The sequence below is a fragment of the Rattus norvegicus genome, chromosome 14 (genome assembly GCF_021556685.1).
Source record: "Rattus norvegicus strain SHRSP/BbbUtx chromosome 14, alternate assembly SHRSP_T2T, whole genome shotgun sequence".
Taxonomy (NCBI): Eukaryota; Metazoa; Chordata; class Mammalia; order Rodentia; family Muridae; genus Rattus; species Rattus norvegicus.
The window spans coordinates 42,992,613-43,012,533 of record NC_141547.1 but is presented as its reverse complement, the minus strand read 5'-3'; the positions used below and the strand labels follow the sequence as shown (position 1 = coordinate 43,012,533).

The 19,921-nt window shown below is 42.6% G+C and overlaps 1 protein-coding gene across 4 annotated transcripts in view; it reads right to left on the bottom strand.

The window, feature by feature from the left end:
• Positions 1 to 6,924: 6,924 nt before the first annotated feature.
• Positions 6,925 to 19,921, bottom strand: part of Pds5a (PDS5 cohesin associated factor A) — a 98,177-nt gene continuing 85,180 nt past the window's right edge. For 2 of the 4 annotated variants that reach the window (XM_087583078.1, XM_087583079.1), the window contains 3 exons: positions 19,354 to 19,465; positions 15,137 to 15,480; positions 6,925 to 9,355 (listed from right to left, as the gene is read on the bottom strand). In XM_087583078.1, the coding sequence (XP_087439204.1) occupies positions 9,352 to 9,355; positions 15,137 to 15,480; positions 19,354 to 19,465 (460 nt within the window). In that variant the 3' untranslated portion in view covers positions 6,925 to 9,351. The remainder of the gene's footprint in view (positions 9,356 to 15,136; positions 15,481 to 19,353; positions 19,466 to 19,921) is intronic. The other 2 variants (XM_087583080.1, NM_001083624.1) reach the window with 2 other exon arrangements.

Genomic DNA, 19,921 nt, shown 5'->3' with positions numbered 1-19,921 from the left:
CCATGTTTGCTATCTTATTTCTGGGTCTTATTTCTAGACAGGAAGTAGTTCATCACCTTAAACAAGAAGCAGGTAGATGCCCTCAACAGCTTCAGAGTGATGGTTTGTGTGCTAATAGGTAGGTTCTGTGAATTGTGTCAAGTCTTTGAATTTCCAGGGGTGTAGGTTTCTAGGCACCCTGCTCATTTGTACTAGAACACTACTGAACTGCATCCTGAGCCGGTGTTCAAGTTCTCCACTCTGCATTGTGTTTGAGGCAACACTATTCAGGTTTCATACTCCTTACCAGTTATGGAAAGGTCATTGTACTATGAAAACTTTGAATGCTCGGTTTAAGTTAAGATGATTGAGCTAGTGGTGTTGGACATGATTTCAATACTCAAGAGGCAGAGACCGGAAGCTCTGTCTGAGGCTAGCCTTGTCTTTACTGAGCTCCATAGTTAGACCCCATCATCAACAAAAAGCCAGTTTTTTTCTGATCCTGTTTTCACCTAGGTAAGTATTTAGTGTTTTACCGTATTTGTAAAAGTCAGATGGAATGCAGAGGGATATCCAGGTGCATTGGCACATTGCTTCAATCTCAGCACCGAAGCTGTGGCAGCAGGATTAGGAGTTCCAGACCTGTTCCTCTATAAGCATCATACAGACCTTAATTTGAATACCAATTCTTGGCCAAATAGATTCCTTTGTGTTCAAACCCAAAGCAGCAACAAAGTGGTGTGGGTGTGTGTGTGTGTGTGTGTGTGTGTGTGTGTGTGTGTGTGTGTGTGTGTGTTTTGCTGGTGGGTGGTGGCTTAGTAAAGTAAGTTGACTCAATTAGCAGACATGGTAGAGCTGACTGGGGTTGGGGCAGAGCACTTGCCTGAACTAAGTTTCAATCACATAGGACTACATACACATGTATAACCAGCAACAAAACAATGCCAAACAGGGTTTTGTAAGTAGTATGTTGTAGGGCTGTTTTTGCTGCTTGGACTGGAGTGAGGAGTCTGAAGTGCTTTTTCATACATCAAGGCTGACAAAGCAAACTTAAAGAGTAAGGCGGTCAAAATTAAGGGTAGGAGCCACTTGGTGTTTGTTTTGAATCTTAGAAATAGTTCTCCACTGCATAGGATGAAGGCAGGGCTATACTTGTGTGGGAGTGCTGTGCCCAGTGGTGAAACACTGAGTATATAGTACTGACTTTGAAAAGGAAGCAAACTGTCTATGCCTGTAATTGAGAATTAGTAATGGGGTGCCTGTGTTACAGAACTCAGTACTCATTAGCCTCAAGCATGATTTTTTTTTTTTTTTTGACCAACAAAACATCTGAGAAAATCTTGCTATCTCCTTTTTCATGGTACTACTGGAAACGAAGCTTGTGATTGCCTGTAAGTCCACAGATGAAAATCAGAGGATGCTGAGTGTTTCTCACATTTGGTCTTTGCCTTATATGCCTGAGAAAGGTCCTTGATGGACTTTATGCTACCTGGTTTCACCCCTAGTGCTGGCATGACAGCTACGTGTGTCCATGCCTGCTGTGAGATTCGGATTCAAGCTCAGATCCTCATGAGAGAGCATGTACTCTGTGAACCGTCCCCAGTTTCTCCATAGCTTGGTCTTCACGTTCAAAAGAGGGCTATTATGAAGTTATTGAGGACTGTTGTGAAGAAAAAGGATGACAAAGGCATCTGGAACAAGGTGAAAATGAGTCACCTCAGGCAAGGAGACACTGCAAAGGGAAGGCCATGCAGGGAAGAGTAAGATAGATAGGCCACAGAGTAGCAGGATGACCTGGGGAGCACAAGGAAGCTTCCTGGCTCTTTAGTTTAATTCTATATTTGAGAATCTTACCTTTTGTCTCCATTCCTGTTCATGAGTACCTGTATCATGGGTTCCATTGCCAGTACTGTGCATCCCAACCAACCCCTGCAACCAAAGTTTGCAGTGCATTCCTTCACAAAGCACCTCTTCTGACCCATGAGGAATCTGGTTTCTGCTGGTGGCGTTTGTACTTGGATATACTTTCTGATTCGCAGGCTGGAACCTGTCCTCAGTGTGGCAATAATTGTCCCATTTGGGCCTTTGAAGAAATCTTTGTCATGGAGGGCAGTGATGGAGCGCTAGTGTGGCGTGTAGGCGTGAAGTGACACCCTGCACCGGGCCCAGATGTGATGCAGCCAGTGGTGTCCTTGTCAGGAGCTAGCACCACACTGCTCAGATAGATTTAAATAACACTGCCTAGTTGGCCAGCTTGGCTTTATCTCGAGATTATACCATACAGTTGCTAACCTTGGTTTTTGTTCACACATGGTGTCACTGGCCTGGAATTTATATAACGACCAGGTTGGCTTCAAACTTGGGGTGCTTTTCCTCCCAATGCCGGGGTTACTAGTTTCTGTGACCATGCCTCTCTACTACTGTTCATATTCCCAATTAGAAAGTCCACGAGGAACTCAACAAACAGTAGAGCTGTTATATTTCATACCTGGTTAGAGATGCCTTTTATAAATTGCAACATGGATTTGATATTTTAGATGTGGTGGCACATAACCCTAATTCCAGCAGAAGTAGGTTCAAGGCTAGCATGGTCTACACAAAAGTCTATGTATAGAGACCTTGTCTCGAAGGAAAAAAACTAATACACATCCTGTAAGATGTCGTCATCACCATAGAATGGATGCAAAGACAGTACCATTGTAGACAACAAGTGAACTTGAACTTGATCAGTCAGCTGATGCAAGATGCAGGGCTGGGATGAGGGGTGTGGAGGAGACTTGGGAGGGTCTCTCCGTGGGACCTGGGGCATTCAGGCGGGGCTAGATGGGAACCCACTTGTTTCAGCCTCCCTAACCCAGGAATTATAATCGTCCTACCACACCGAGCCTTTTATATGGTGTGGGTATTGGACTCATGTCCTCGAATGTGTAAGGCAAGTTCATCTGAGCTGTATCCTCAGGCCCTAGACAGTTTCTATGCTGCTAGCAGTTAAGCTTTTGGGAGATCGTCTTTCACAGAAGCAATTGTTCAACAGGATTTGGTAAGAAAGCTAAGTTCCTGTGAGCCTGGCATTATTAAAGACACTGGAATTGCCAGACTACCAGCCTCCTCATTCCCACAGCACTTGCCTAGGGTTACAAGGCCCTGGTAGGATGTGGTAGAAAATTGGCAAACATTTGTTAAACTCGGGACTCAGTCCTTCAATCCAAGAAAAATATCTATGCAAACAGAAATGTTTACCAGAGTTTTAAAAACTATACCAACTATCAATGACCATGATCAATACAATGAGAAGGAAATTTGAATTGTAACTTGCCTGAAATATACCTGCATCCAAAGTCAGGCATAGTAGTAGACACTTGTATCCCCATGTAACCCCAGCACACTGGAGGCAACTGGGCTTCTGGGCTTCAGATTACCACATGCAAATTTATGGTACAGAACAATGGGCAGCCTGAGCCACATAACTCCCACAGTGAGATCCTGACTCAAATAAATGGTCATTTTACCAGCTCCATGTTCATAAGCATTTGTTTCACAATATTGGCAACAACCAGCGAAGCTTGTAGTTTGGGGACAAATCTGAAAATGAAACACCATTTCTTGACAATGGAAGCTTCCAAGTTTCGAATACAGAGCACCTCTTTGTTGTGTTGAAACACTTTTTGCCTTTTGTCCATATTGCTGGGATTCATGATCTGCGTCAGAATGACTGGCTTGATTACAAAGCTTTTCTAACTATGATTTCCATTAGTAGCTGAAGTGCCAGTGTAGAATATTTACAATGTTCAAGTTCTCAAATTTAGTCTTCTATTTAGATTTTCAGAATATGAGTGATGGCGGAACCTAAATGGAGAGACTATGTCAAAGATGAGTTAGAACAGGGAGAAGTGAGGAGAGGTCTGTGACAGCTGCTGCCCTGCAGTGTGGGGCTGGAGCAGAGCGCACTTAGGAAAAGAGCAGAGCTGTAGTGGAACTAGTAGAAAACAAAAAAAAGTGACAATTATAGGAAAACGGAAAAAAAATTGTTATTTGAAGTGTTAAAAAAATCAATACCGGGGTTGGGGATTTAGCTCAGTGGTAGAGCGCTTGCCTAGCAAGCACAAGGCCCTGGGTTCGGTCCCCAGCTCTGAAAAAAAAAAAAAAAGAAAAAAAAATCAATACCATATAGTTACGTAAACTACCCTTTCTCATGAATTGACAAAAGGGAAACCAGGAATTGATCACCCAACAGTGAAAGAAACGTAAGAAGCAGTGCTGGAAAGTAGTGAATGCATCCAGACACAACAGAAGCCCATGGTCCCCATTTCGCATCTAAAGAAGAAACACAATAGGTTTGTGTGCTGACATCCACTGTGAGAAAGTGAGGGTGTAGCTCAGGGCAGAGTATGCTTGATGTGTATGACGGCCAGGGTCCAACAACCAGGACTGCCAAAAATGTGTTACCTGTATATATGAGCTTTTAAGATTTACTGAGGGGGTTGGGGATTTAGCTCAGTGGTAGAGCGCTTGCCTAGCAAATGCAAGGCCCTGGGTTCGGTCCCCAGCTCCGGAAAAAAAAAAAAAAGAAAAGAAAAAGAAAAAGGAAAAAAGATTTACTGAGATCTAACCTACATATTATACATTCCATTTGTAGCAATTCAGTACATACATCAAAAATGCTAATTATACAACTTCCCAATAAAATTGGAGAAAAAAATTTAAGCATACAATTCTATAATATACAGGTTTCCACATCTATCACAATTTTAGAAAGATTTCCATTGTTCATTATAGAAAATATGGCCCTCAGGAGTCATATTATTATCATGACAAGTTCTCCTGTAGCCTAGAAATAGGACTCCACTCCAGTGTTTTTCAGTAAGGGTTTGGTGGCTCAGACCTCTAGTCCCAGCATTAGGGGTGTAGGCAAGAGGATGAGTTGTGTAAGGTCATGCTTAGCTATGTAGCTAGTTCATTATCAACTAGATACCTGAGAGTCTGTATTTTTTTTTTTTTTCTCTTTCTTTTTTTCGGAGCTGGGGACTGAACCCAGGGCCTTGCGCTTGCTAGGCAAGTGCTCTACCACTGAGCTAAATCCCCAACCCCCTGAGATTCTGTATTAAGTGTGACTTACTCCTCACCCACACACTGCTGCCCCACACACTCAGAAGTGTGCCCATCCATTCAGCTTCTACTACTTACCTTCCTAACAGCAGTCAAGACAAGGATGTCTACACAGAACAGCTTTTAAAGAAATGGAGGATAAGCTCTATATTCTTAACTATGATGTTGTAAAAGATTCTACGTTCCCATTGGCTCTCAGCTACCTTTCTCCCCTTTTTTGTGATAGGGACTCAACTGTGTAGCCCTGGGTGGCTTTGAACTCTTTTCATAGACCAGGGTGATCCTGAACTCAGAGATCATCCAGTCTCGGCTTGCTGGGATTAATGGGATGAATCACTCTGTCCCAGGCTACCCTTCCAGGTACATATCACCTCCAGTTCTCTTTCAAGCTCCCCGAGAAACAAGGAATGCAATGCTGTTTACAGACAATGACTGTTTGGTGCGATCATCTTTGCTAGAGAATGTCAGGAGCCATAGGGCAATGCCAGGTGCCAAGGGGAGGTAGGCAACTGTTAGCAACAGGTAAGGGATGTGATCTGGGAATAGCCCCACCTGAAATCCTGACCTGGGAACAGCAACCTAAGAAATGAGACATCATATGCCTGTGCTAGAATCTGAGGCAAGACATTAGACAAGCAACCAGGTTATATTATTACTATTATTATTATTATGGAAGTGAGTGACTGCACACGCACAATTTTAAAGCTTTTTTTTTTTTTTAAACAATTCCAGCTCTTTAGGGATAGAGGCTGGAGGATTAGGTATTGAAGTCCATCCTCAAGTACACAGTGCCTTCAAGGACAACTTGGGCAAGAGACCTTGCATGAAAAAAATGCTAACTCCATGGGTATGGGGTGTGAGAGTTTAGAGATTAAGAGCACTTATTTTTGAGGAGGCCCTCGGATCAATTCCTGGCACCCACATGGGTGCTCACAATCAACTCTAATTCCAGGGTATTCAACACTTTTCTAACCTTTAAGGGCATCAGGCACACATGTGGTATACAGACACACATGCAACCAAAGCACTCGTAAATTCAAACAAATCTTAATAAAACAAACCACACCAAAGCAGGAAAGGAATAACATGACAAGTGACAGAACGCTTGGCACCAGGAGGGCTACAAATATCTGAGCAGCCAGCAAGTTCAGTTGTCAGAGCTGGTAGAGACTTGTCGGAATGAAGACAGAGAAGTCTGTCAATACACCAGTCCTCAGTATGGATGTTGGTTGAGGCCTATGGGAGGTATCCCACCTTTGTAAATGTTGTAGGTCCATGTGGAAGAGCACACTGACCACACACTGAGCTCTGTCCCACCTCATCCTTCACTCTGAGTGCTGACCATACAGTTTGTTATATATAGATATAATATAGAAGTGCTAAGTAACATACAGTGTGTTGTCTGCAGACTAATGGTTAAAGATTCAGGATAAATACACCCCCACTCCCCCCAATATTTTTTGCCATTAGTCTATCATGACTAACAAGAGGCCAACAGTGGGGAGCAGCAGCATAGAATGACAAACCTGTTAAAGCCAACTGGGAAGCTAGGCTGATGGCCTCTCAACCTCTTCTTCTGTCTCACACTTCATTCTGTGACCGGCTCACTCGTTATTAAACTAGTATATGATGCCCGCCATTGTGACCTTTATCCTTTAAGTTCTTAAGTTTAGGAACAGATTTGAAACTTTCCCAAACATCCATCCAAACTGATTCCCGGGTATTGTCTGCTTCAGTCACTATGAGCTACACCAGAGGCTTGAAACTGTAAAGTACACAGCAGTGCTGAGCGGCCTTGGACATGGGGTACAGGAACATTCAGGTCTCCACACTTCTGCATAGTGCTGCATTTCTCGGTTTTATTTCAAACAGTGCATATTTTTAAGCATTTTATGGAAGGATTTTACACTTGTCATTTACACAAATTACAAGGTTCGGCTTAAAGTCTTTAAAAAAATTCTAAAAATCCAGCCCATGTGCAGCACAAGAATATGCAAAACTACTTTACATTATACACACTTTTTATCAAAGGAGATACAAAATTCTGGCTTGTAGTTTTAGACAAATACAAGAAGCTTCAAACTAGACACAAAGGGTTAACATTAATTCTCAAATATAAGTCTGCACTTTTGTGTTGTATTTCTCTGAGATGTAATACCAAATTCCTAAGAGACTTTACATTTTCTTTTTCAAAGAAAACTTGACACATTTCCAGTAAACAAGTCCCTCTCTATTTTGCTCAGTCCCCAACCAATTCACTCTTAGTGCCAGAGACCATGCCCATGAGGAACAGACCCCGACAGTGACTGCTTCAATGCAAAACTCCACAGAGTGGCGACAGATGAGAATGGTTCTGCTCTATTTTGAGGAGTGCCCTTAACACTCAGGAACCTTCTTCCTTATACTTTGTGACTAAGTGCTCAACACAGAGTTCACTGGATTCCAGCAATGAAGTTTTGGTGGTGACAAACTGGTGGCCCTAAGTCTTGTAAATGGAATATAGCACACTGACTGAATGAGGGACCTGACTGACGGTATGCATAGATGCTGTCAGCAGACTGGAGGCAACAGGAAGAGCAGGGCTTTGTGCCCTTTCAAGAAATATTGTTTCTCTCATTGGTATTCACTGTTCTCTAGCCATCTTCTGACACCTACACATGCACAGTATAGTACTTAAAAGAAGCCCACCTTTCACCCAGAGTCAAGTGACAGTCAACTCTCAATTATCTATGAGAACCCAACTGACATTGCTGTCAGTGAATTTCATTCCGGAGGATTCTGATTCTCAAAGACTTTGCATACCCATGAAGACTGACCGAGTCAGAATACAAACAGAGCAGCATATCCTACTAGGACTGTAGGTACAAGCCAAGTGGAAACAGTGGAAACAGGCAAAAGGTCTGAGGATTAGAGAAAAATTCATTTCAAACTTCTCCTCATTCTGCACATGCCTCGTTAATCGTATGTCTGTGGTCAATACGAATGGAGGTCCTGAGGCCCCACCCTACTTTGCATAGGTAAGGGAGAGTCGGCTACAGTCGTGCACTCCTGGGACTTAGCCCTTTCATATAAACATTCCTAAGAAAGTAAAGTGTGATAAAAAGATAAGACTTCCTTCCGTAAGACATCTAAAAGCATTTATTATATGCAAAAAATTAAATAGGATTATGTGCACAGAAATAGTGTACACACTATCTATGCTGAACAATGAATGCCAAGGAATACAATATTGATGTAACAGTTGTCTGTAAAATAAAAATAAAAATTGAGCCCCAATTATCAGACAAAAATAAATGCCTATTTCCCAACAGCATGGTGCTAGATTGAGAGCCTCTCTGCACATCTCCGATCCTCACGAAGCTGCCAGTGTCCATCTACTTATACTTCTAAAAAACAAAACAAACCCTAAAAAAACAAAACCAACCTCTTTACATTAATAATAAAAATCTGGTGACAAAAATTATAAAACCAAATCCTGGACAGTCTTTACTCCCTGAAACCCCCAATTATTCCATTATAATCAAAGGAGTAAAAACCATTTTAAAGTGATATGCCTTATGAAACAATATGTACATTTATTGCAAATTATATTAAAATGGGAGAAATCATAATATGAAGTGTTTACTACTTGGAGATCAATAATAATTTTAATTATTTTCTCATTCTGATAAAAATCAGAAAGCGACTTAAAATTGCCACATTACTTTTCACAGCGGGACAGGAATCTGTACATCTCATTTTTGCAGAAAAGTAGACAGGCAGAAAGAATAATACACAAATTTCCAAAGGAAAGAAAGACATATACCATGTGCTCTCACTCTGTAAAGCTCAGGTCAGTAGACACCTGCTCTCCGGTGCGGCATGGGGCTCTAGGCTTTAGGATGGATCAGTTCTTCGCGTCAGTGTAAGGACACCTTGTTCCTCTCTCTCTACAATGAAACCTGCAGCATGGAAAAATGGTTACTATGCCTTTAAGTTCCAGGTATGCAGGACCTGGAACCAAGTGTTAAGCAATTTGCTTAATTATTGACTTCTCACAGGAAAAGTCTGGGGGAAGGGAACAGAGATGCTCTTAGCCTCTCCAGAGTCTCTGCTGTACATTTCCACCAGAGGACTGTGGCTGTGTAAAAAGGAAGGCTAGCTTCGTTCAGTTTTCAAGGCAGAAAGTGTGTATTTGAAGTGAGCTTCGTTTTCTGTTTGGGGACATTGGATCCAAGTTTTTATAGAACCTGGAATCTGCTTCTGTTTGGCCTTCATTTTCTCCTTTTACCTTGGGAACAGAAGAACACAAAGTTAGAACCATCTAAGTTTGTGAAATGAAACTTTCCTTTTCTCTCCTGGACCGTCACTAAGTTTAGGGGATTATCCATTAAGCTACATACAACTAAAAGACCAACGTGGCTAAGTATCTGTTCTTCAGTCAAGAGCTGTGGTCAGGACAGATCTGTTAAAAATGCTAAAGGTGTCCATCTCAAATAACTACAGGTTTTCAATCAATTCTTTCAAAAATCAAATTACAGGATAAAAGCTATTAAACATTAGAATGTAAATTTATGAGTAACAAGAATAAGTCTTGATTTTGGAACATGTAAACAAATATAGTTTAGTACATTAAATAACCCACAGTCTAACCCACAAGAAAGGAAAGAGGGAGGAAGGGAGGCAGGGGAAAGGAGACAAAAGGAGGAAGAAAGGTATGAGGATAAGGAGGAGGAGGAGAAGGAAAAAGAGGAAAAGGAGGAGGAAGAGGAAGAAGAGGAGGAGGAGGGAGAAAATGAAGAAATTCAAACACAACAGAAGGAAAAGAGCAGTTTGCGTCTGTAGGTTGGTAGACTAATACTTCCCACTCAGAGTCAGATCCCTAACCACATGGGGAAGGGGCAGTGATCTCCTGTCTCTGTAACCAACTATGTGATCAACGATCTGTGGCAGGCACGTGATGATGAACATGCCCGCATGGGAATTTGTTCTCTTCGAGGAGCAGACACCTTCTGATGAGCTGATGCTGTTTAACTCTGGGACAGGCATTCCTTTGCAGTCCTAACCTGTTTACTTTACAAAAATGGATGCTAAAAGGCTAAGGCACCACAAGACTTCCCAGCGGCTTAGAGATGAAATACTGTTCACAAGCCCGTGTACGCTGCCCGCTACACTAGAGCCTACAGGGCTCCTGGGTGCTCACACGCTGACCTAGGACATGAATCACAGCAAGAACTGCTAGACTCCATCTAGTCTGGGTCCCAAATGGAAAATGATCACTGTATTTTGATAAAATTACTTGTTACTGAATGTATATTTCTAGCAAACTAATAAGTCTGGCATGGTGCCACGAGCCTATAATCTGACATAAATTCAAAGACAACCTGGGATTGTGTTGGCAACTCTTGTCCCCAATAAACAGTTGCTTAAGAGGAAGTTATGCCATCTCCCATTGCAAAGCAAATCAGTAAATCCTTCTGCTTCAGAAAGACAGAAATTCCAGATCCTTGGACTCGTAAGACCTACACTAAGCATGCTAGGCAGACACGGACCTAAACAAAACTGCTATTCATTACAAGGTGACATCATCTTTAAGTTCGAATCTTCTGTAAACACTAAATAGGAAGTGCTCACCCGCTGTCCTACCCATGTTGGACTTGTGCTACTCTGCCCCCACCTTGGAGGGCTACAGGCATGGCCACTAGGCCTACTTGATTAGATGCTAAGGATCAACTCCAGATCGTTGTGAATGTCAGGCAAGCATCCATCAGTCAACCTCTAATGATATTAATAATTCCCTCCTGAATGGAAGAGTCTGGACTTGAGTGTAAGCAAAACATTGTAGGAATCAGTGACATTTGCTAGTATTTTAGGCTTATGCTTGCCTTTTATTTTTATATTTTAACCACTAACCACTTTTCTGTAGACGCAGGTTTGATTCCCCTCACCTAAATGCCAGCATCAAACATTACAGTTAGTTCTCGTTGTGGGATCTGGAGTCAGAACTCAGCTGTCAGAGTTGGCAGGAAGTGCTTTAATAGGCTGAGTCATCCTCACCAGTACCTTGTTTCTGAACTTAAAAAAAACTTAAGTACTAGCCAGCCTTGAACTCAGAGATCGGCCTACCTCGGCATCTCAGGTGAGGGTTAAGGGTATGAGACATACCAGCAACTTTAGTTCTTGGTTCTTTTCAGATAGAAGGTTTTGTGGTGTAGCTCAGACTGACCTGGAACTCACTACTTTCAAGGAGAACTTAGTGGACAGTTTGCCTTAGTAGTTCCAGTATACAATAGAAAGGTAATTCACGTAAAGCATCATTCTTCAAGCAAGTGAACGTAGACAAAGACAAACATCCAGCTGTTAAGACAGTGCTGCCTTACCTGACAGCTGCTACAACGGCTGAGTCTTAGAAATGTTCCAGGGGATTGGTAAGAGCCTCTTCGAAACGCAAACTGCTCTAAACGCAGACTGAAACAAGGACAGCACACCCACTGGTCCTCATAACTGAGTGCTGCTGGAAACCCCTCTTCTGACTCATGCACATGCATGCGAGAGAGCGAACTCACCCACACACACACAGGATGGCTGGGGATGCAGAATGGCTGATGAGGTAGTTTGTAGAGTATGGGCCCTTCCTGCTCTTCCAGAGGACCCAACTTCAGGTTCCCACACCCACAGCAGACAGCTAACAAATGCCTTTAATTCTAGCTCCAAGGGATTAGACATCTGTAGGTACCCCTACATGCATGGCATAGATACATGCAAACCAAAAAAAAAAAAAAAAAAAGAAAATGCAGCACAAGGCTGGGGCTGGAGAGATGGCTCAATGGTTAAAAGCCATGGCTGCTTTTCCAGAAGACCCAGTTCAATTCCCAGCACCTACAATGATAGCTCACAACTGTCTGTAACTCAAGTTCAAGGGGATGTGACACTCTCACAGACATACATGCAATCAAAATACCAATGCACATAATAACAAATAAAGTAAAAGTAAGGTGAATACCCATCCTCAAGTTCAAAGCCAGGACAAAAATAAAATAGGGCTGGAGAGATGGCTCAGTGGTTAAGAGCACTGACTGCTCTTCCTGAGGTCCTGAGTTCAATTCCCAGCAACCACATGGTGGCTCACAGCCATCTGTGACGGGATCTGATGCCCTCCTCTGCTGTGTCTGAAGAGAGTGACAGTGAGCTCACATACGTGAAATAACACAAAGGAGAGTTCTTTCAGGGAAGAAAGCTGACACCTGTTCATGCACTGAGGACTTAGGGTCAGAGGTTTGAAACAGGAGAATTCAGATTCATTCTAGGTCACATGATGAGTTTGAGGGCAACTTTTTCCCCATTTTTTATTTAAAAAAGGTCAGACATGGTTAGTCATATCTGAGAGTCTAGCATTTGAGATGCAGAGAAATAGCTTGTCTACACAGCAGTTTCCAAGCTAGGGAATGCTACAAAGTGAGACCTGTCTCAATAAGGGGGTTGGAAACAACAACACAGGCAGAAGTAACAGAGCACTGAATACTGTCAGGGTAAAAGATATTTCAAAATAACTAACTCAGGAAAGAAATATCTGTAGTTATCGCTGTTAGCAGACTGCTGAGGTGAGCATGATTTATTTGAAACAATGGCCATGCTTCCTTACTCCTAAGGCAGGGTTGGACTTGCAAAAACTTTTCCTGTCACTAATATTATTACTAATATATATTATATGTTATATATATATTTTTATCAGGCATTATGCCATGAACCCTTTATACCAGTGGTTTTCAACTTCCCTAATGCTGTAACACTTTAATATAGTTCCTGTCTTATAAACCTAATATAATTTTTTTTTAAATTTATTTATTTCACCCATATTAGTACATTGTTGTGTCTTCAGACACAGCAGAAGGCATCGGATCCCATTAAGGATGGTTATGAGCTACCATGTGGTTGCTGGGAATTGAACTCAGGACCTGGGAAGAGCAGTCAGTGCTCTTAACCACTGAGCCATCTCTCCAGCCCCATAAGACTATTTTTGTTACTACTTCATAACTGGAATGAATTATAATGTTTCCATTTCAGAGAAGGGGCCAGGACTCGTTGGCTGAGAGCCCCTACTTCACAGGTAACTCATCAAGTTTACCACCGTTTGCTTCTTATCGATTCTAAGTTTACCACATCCCATCTTCCTTTGGTTCTTTTGACTAAACCTTAAAATGGGGGCTTTTCTCTAGGTGCGCTCTGAAGGAAGCTGGCAACATGTTTAAAGTCTAGTTTAAAATGTGATTATGTTAAATCCTCGATGTTTACTAACAGTTGTCAAATATTCAAAGGACAGTATTTTAGGATGACAACACTGGAGCCGTCCTGCTTCATCACTCACTGACAAAGGGATGGAAGGCTACACAGGCTCTCCCAGCATGGGGAAAGGACAGCAGAGCTGCCTTGAGCCTCAATGCACTACTGCATCCATGGAGCTCAATACCAAGTTTCCCTCACAGAAGAGCTATGTTAGCATTTAACAGGTTACATGATCCTAAATTTGAAAACCAAAACTATGAAATGCTAAAGAGAATTGCTGCCCTGAAGCTAAGTGGCAAATTACACATCAGCTCTAGTGAGAAAACGTGGTCCAGAACACAGACCTGTTAAACAAACCATAGGAAATACCCCCTCTCTGTACCCCTTCTCTGTACCCCTTCTCTGTCTCTGTATCTCTCTCGTTTTTAAAGTCTTAATTATGTAGCCTAGACTGGCCCTAAACCAGGCAAGGGTGACTATGAATATCCATGTATTACAGTTTAGAAGGTGCTGGGAACAAAGCCCAGGACAAAGTGCATAATAGGCAAACGCTTTATCACTGAGATACATTCTCAGCTCCTATTTTCAGGATTGTATATAAACATAAAAGTGTAAGGTGTGGCGGCTCACATCTATAATCCCAGCACTTGTGTGACCAAAGCAAAAAGACTGCTAAGATCAGTTTTGACTAAAAGGTGACCTCCAGGAGGACATCGTGGTCTAGAGAGATACTATGTTTCTCAACAACAACAACAACAACAACAAAAAAAAAACAGCAACAAAACACCTCCCCCAAACACACAAACAAAACCAACAACATAAAAAACAAAACCAAAACAAACCGTGAGTGCCAGGCACACAGCACAGGCCTCTAATCCCAGTACTTGGGAAGCAGAGACAGTTCTGAGGTCAGCACGGTCTAGAAAGTGAGTTCTAACTATAGAACACAGCTATAAAGCGAAACCCTGTCTCAAAAAATCACCAACCCATAAAATAGAACAAATAAACAAAAACTATAAATTTTTAAGACATAAATCTGAATGACTCTGCTTCCCAGGATCAGAGAATGAACAGTCGCCGTATGTTTTTATGCACAAACTACCTTCAGCATGCAGTTCCATGGGTTTGTGTATTCATTCACGCCAGGGTGTAATAACCATCACCACCTACTTCTAGAACCTTCCCAGCATTTCAACTGAAACTTTCTAAGTACTCCCTAAGGTCTTTCCCTTAGTCTCCAAGAGCCACTCTTGTAGAAACCTCAGAGGTTGCTAATCACAGGCTCAGCTGCAACCCCAACACTCAAGAGGCAGGAGGACAGCCCTGAGGTCAAGGCTTGTCAACAACAGAAACCTCAACTTTGTCCTTTCCAGACTGGCTTATTTAATTTTGCCTAATGCCCTCGAGATTCATCCATTTCATAGTATTCCAAATGTCATTCCCTTTCAGAAGTAATTAAAAACAGGTTTAATTCTTCTCTTCCTGTAGCCTTCCTTCTCCCTGCCCCTCTCTTTTTTAAAGACAAGGTCTTGGCTACACAGCCCAGAGTGGTTTTAAACTCATAACCCCACTTCTGCCTCCAAGGTGGGATTACAGGTGTGCGCCATCATAGTCCATGTCTATACATTTACCGTATCAATACACATAATCAAGTGTTTGCTATTTCTTCTAACGTGAGTAGCGTGAGGGAAGCATGCTCTTACAGAGCAAAAATCCATCCTACTTGAATGTTTTGTTATTGCCAACGTTTTCCATCCTTGACAAGATGAGGAGGAGTGGGGTACATTACCTTTGTAAATCAATTTGTCTCTCGGCGGGAACTGCCTTTTTGGCTCCATCTTGTAGCTTGGGCGCTTTGGCATTGCCTGCCTCCAGACTCTCCTGGCTGCCTGCAGCTCTCTTCCTTCCCTTGCTAACAGGTTTACTTAGATCATCGTTTTTGGTTGCATTGCCCTGAGATTCAGATTTGGGGCGACGTCCTCTCCTGGGTTTGGAAGGGGCAGGGGGTCCTGACTCATCTGCTTTCTCATCTGGTTTTTGTTGGATATTCTCAGCACCAGCTGCTGTTACAATTCTTTTCTTTCCTCGGTCACTGCTGATGTTGCCTTGGGTAGACTGATCAGAATTAATTTCCTAAAAGAGCACAAAAACAAATTGGTAAACATAAATCCCTTAAATGTTATTGTAAAAAAGATTATGAATTAAAAAAAGTAAATAGATGAATTTTGCATGTTTGAATGTATTTAATTCGTATGTGTGGAGTCAGAAGGACACCGTGGTCTCCTTCCGAATTCTCGACCATGGTCCAAGTCTCTTCTGAACCGGAACACTGCAGCCAACAAATCCCAGTGACCCTGCTGCCTAGCCTCTGCAGGGCTCTACACGTACACGTGAAGCCTGTGGATGCTGGCCGAGTTCTGGTTTGCAGCAAATGCTCTGTCTTTACATTTCTAGCTCTCAGGAAGGACTTAAAACATGTCATTGTACTTCATTTCTCTTTTGTGTGTGCACAATGCATCCCAGAGCACTTGTGTAGGTTCTCTCCCTGACCATGTGGGACCTGGGGACTGAACTCGGATCATCTAGCAAAGTGTCAATCAACTTTGTGAGCGGAGCCATGATAACACCACCCTTGACAGTATTTCTAAGGAATTGGAATACTCAGGTTTCTGATTGTTTATATCCCACTAAAAAGTAAGCTCCCCCAGGAAAAGGACTGTACCTGCAGCTTACCTTCGGTGTGTGTGGGTACACATCACAGAAGAGGGGGCAGAAAGAATGCATGGACCAAAGGATAGGGAGAAGCACTCTCAGCCAGCACTCACGGCCACTATGAGTTCACTGAACAAGATGGCGCAAACACAGTAAGAGGGCAGGCAAATGAGCTAACTAACTGTGCCGAAAAGGTCACAAACCCGCAAAAGCTCCAACTCCAGGAAAACCAACACCCTGATTCCTCAGTCTTTCTAGGGGGCATGTGTATAGACACCCCCCACCCACCCCCCACACCAGTAAGCCTTAAAGACAATCCATTTTCCATCATACTCCATAGTTCCTTGTTTACTAAGGACATTTTCTAAAGGCATCCTTCATCACGAAAGGGCCATTTTCATAATGCAACAGCCTCTAGACAGGCATTTTTTGTTCTAACTTCCTTATTGGCTTCTGCTCCATCACTGAAGATTTTTTTAAACATGAAATCAATATTTATCCACTTTTGCTATTTTTTAAAATTCAACATTAGCTCATGTATAATTTTACAAGTAACAAGATCCCATTTCATCCAAACATGTGTAATGGACTTTAGAAAAACCAGTAACAGGCAGAATGAAATTGGCCTTCTCATAGGAACTTTAGGAAAAAAAATATAATTTTAATTATTATAATTCTAATTAAAAGAACATGGGTTGGGGATTTAGCTCAGTGGTAGAGCGCTTGCCTAGCAAGCGCAAGGCCCTGGGTTCGGTCCCCAGCTCCGAAAAAAAGAAAAGGAAAAAAAAAAAAAAAAAAAAAAAGAACATGGGGGCTGGAGAGATGGCTCAGTGGTTAAGAGCACTGACTGCTCTTCCAGAGGTCCTGAGTTCAATTCCCAGCAACCACATGGTGGCTCACAACCATCTCTAATGGGATCTAATGCCGTCTTCTGGTGTGCCTGAAGAGAGTGACAGTGTACTTATATATAATAAATAAATCTTAAAAACAACAACAACAACAACAACAACAACAAAAAAAACAGAGAAGCAAGCTTGACACACACTACAACTCAGTATGTCCTAAGGATGAGGCGGGGAATGGCTATAAATCTGAAGCCAGCATCAGTTATAAAGCAAGAGTCAGATAGGCCCAGGTAACATATTGACAACAAAGGGAAAATCAACAACCAACGAACAAAACAAATAGAAGAGAATGATCACTGTGAAAAAAAAGAAAAAAGAAAAGAAAAAAAAAAAGAAAAAAGAAAAAAAAAAAACCAAAACCAAAAACCAAAAAACCCTGCATCTTTTCAAAATTTCATTTTCCCCAGAAAAACATTTCCAGAATTGGAGGTGTGGAGGGGTGGGGTGTGTGTGGTGGTGTTACCAAAATCTCTCTTTAAGGTGCTTCCTAAAGCAGTCCACATGAACTGCAACCCAACAACTCCTAAAGGCTCAGAAAAGGATTAAACACAAGTAATTGGAAGAAACAGGGAGATCCCTGTGTGAAACAAAATGTGTCAATCACACAGCCAATGTTTCTATTAACTGGAGACTTAGAGCCTTATACCTGGTTAAGTCCTCCACTGCAGAGCTAAGCCACAAACCAAGCAATATGGTGACACGTGTGTAATCCCAACACTTGGGAGGCTGAGGCACAAAGATGTCATGTGTGAAGTCATCTGAGGTATAAAGCAAATAGGCCCACAAGGCCACACTCACTCACTAGGTACACACGCATGTGTAAGGAAAGCAAGTAACAAGGTCAACATGGAGGAGGAAGTTCTGACCATGTCCCTCCCCTGAATCCAGCAGGTATTCATGGTTACCTCACTATGTGCCACACAGAGCAAACACAATGACCATGTAAATCTGCACAGCTAAGCCGGATGTAGTGGTATGTATGTATAGTCTTAGCATTTGAGCGATTGAGGCATGAAGATAGCCATGAACTCAGAGTTTAAATCATGAGTACCCAGGCAGTTGGGACTATGCACTAAGACTGTCTCCAAAAAAAAAAATCACCAAAACAACATCACCACGACTACCCTCCCACTCCCACAAAGGGAGGGAGGGAGATGGAGGGAGGGAGGGAAGGAGGGAGGGAGGGAGGGAGCCCAATGCGTAAAAACTTCACTCAACTTTAGGTAGAGGATATGAAGTCACACGGCCCCATGAAGGGTACCACGTCTGACTCCGTATGTGCATCTTAAGCTTCTGTGTGCCCAGCCTACGTAACTCTCTGCACAGGGATCCCACAGTGAGCAGAGAGCTACTGGTCTCTGTACTGCGGGAATTATGGGAGTGAGATAGCCCTGACTTTTGTCCAGTGATCTGTTGTCTCGAGCCATTCCTGCTTGCAGTGGGAGTGGAAGAAGAGCTGCTTCTCATTAAACAAGTGACTGTGGAGTTAGTGAAGCCAGACCATCTAAATCAGCCTCGAGTCCTCCAGTGGCAGAGCACATCCCGAAACAAGTCTGACTGCCTGGCTACTGTTCCGATTCACTTCTCTCCTCTTCAAACACTGCTAAGGAAATGGGGGAGGGGCTCGAAGAGATAGCTTAGGGTTTACGAGTATTTGTTACTCTTGCAAACCATGTGAGTGAGAATCCAGTTCCAGAGGATCTGATACCCTTTCCTGAACACTGTGGGCACTTGTCACACGTGCTACAGTGACATATGCAGTAAAACAATCATACACATAAAATAAGATCAAATCTTTTAAAAAAGGAAGAAGTAGAACAGGGAGGTGAGGATTAACGCTTTTGCAGAGGACTCAAGTTCATTCCTAGCACCCACATGGCAGCTCACGACTGTAAATTCAAGCCCTCGGGGATCCAAATTGTTCTCCTGGCTTCCACAAAAACTGCAAGTCATTCGTACATACATACTAAGTAGCACACAATAGCTGGATGGATGTAGAGTGAGTGAGTGAACTGGGTGCTCCAGTTTGAATATCATGGTAGAACATGTCATGGTTACCCCAGTTATTTGGGAGGTGTGGCAGGAGGACCACAAGTTCAAAGCTCCCTCTCCCCACAGGAAGCCTAAGGAATAAGATGAATCAGATGATAAGCAGGAAAGACCTCATCTAATGGCAAACATCTGTAGCCCTGAGTGGGGAAGTGGAGACAGGTGAGTAGGCGTAGGGCCAGCTGAGCAGCACAAGCAAGGACTCCTGAACATTATCCGCTGCCATGGAGGAAAGGAACGTGGATTCTCTGAAATACCAGTCAGTACGCAGTTGCCGAGCCATTTCTCCAGCCCTGCCTTGTGGAAACCTCAGCACTATAAACAAAGGAATAACATTTACCTTATTCTTTACCGTATCAATACTCTTTACAGGTGTGACAGAAATTATTCTCACAGGATTCTCCTCATTTTCACTAACTCCAGTTTCTGATGCCTCTGAACTCTGTTCCCTACTAGAAAAACAGACAAATAAACAAACAAACAAAAAACCAAAGTCTTTTCAATTCAGAAATGAAATAATCAATTTTATTCATTGATTGGTCATATTAACTATACCCACTTGCCTGGGAGACCTCATTGGTGTTCTAGAATTTATTTTTCGGGGTGTGCTATATAATGTGGTATTCAGGTTTATAATTCCAGTATTCCAGGGGCTGAAGCAAGAGGTCTGCAACAAGTTTGCAGCACACAGCCTGACCATGTAAAAAGGCGCTGGCTCAGAAAGCGCTCTTTAAACAAGGTGTGAGGAAACGCACCTTTAACGCCAGCACCTGGGAAGCAGATGCAGCGGCAGCTGAGTCTGAGGAAAACCCAGCTTACATTATCGAGTTTCAGGCTAAGCAGAGTTACATGATGAGACCCTGTCTCAGAAAACACACAGTACACTTTTGAGTCTCATTAAAAAACCC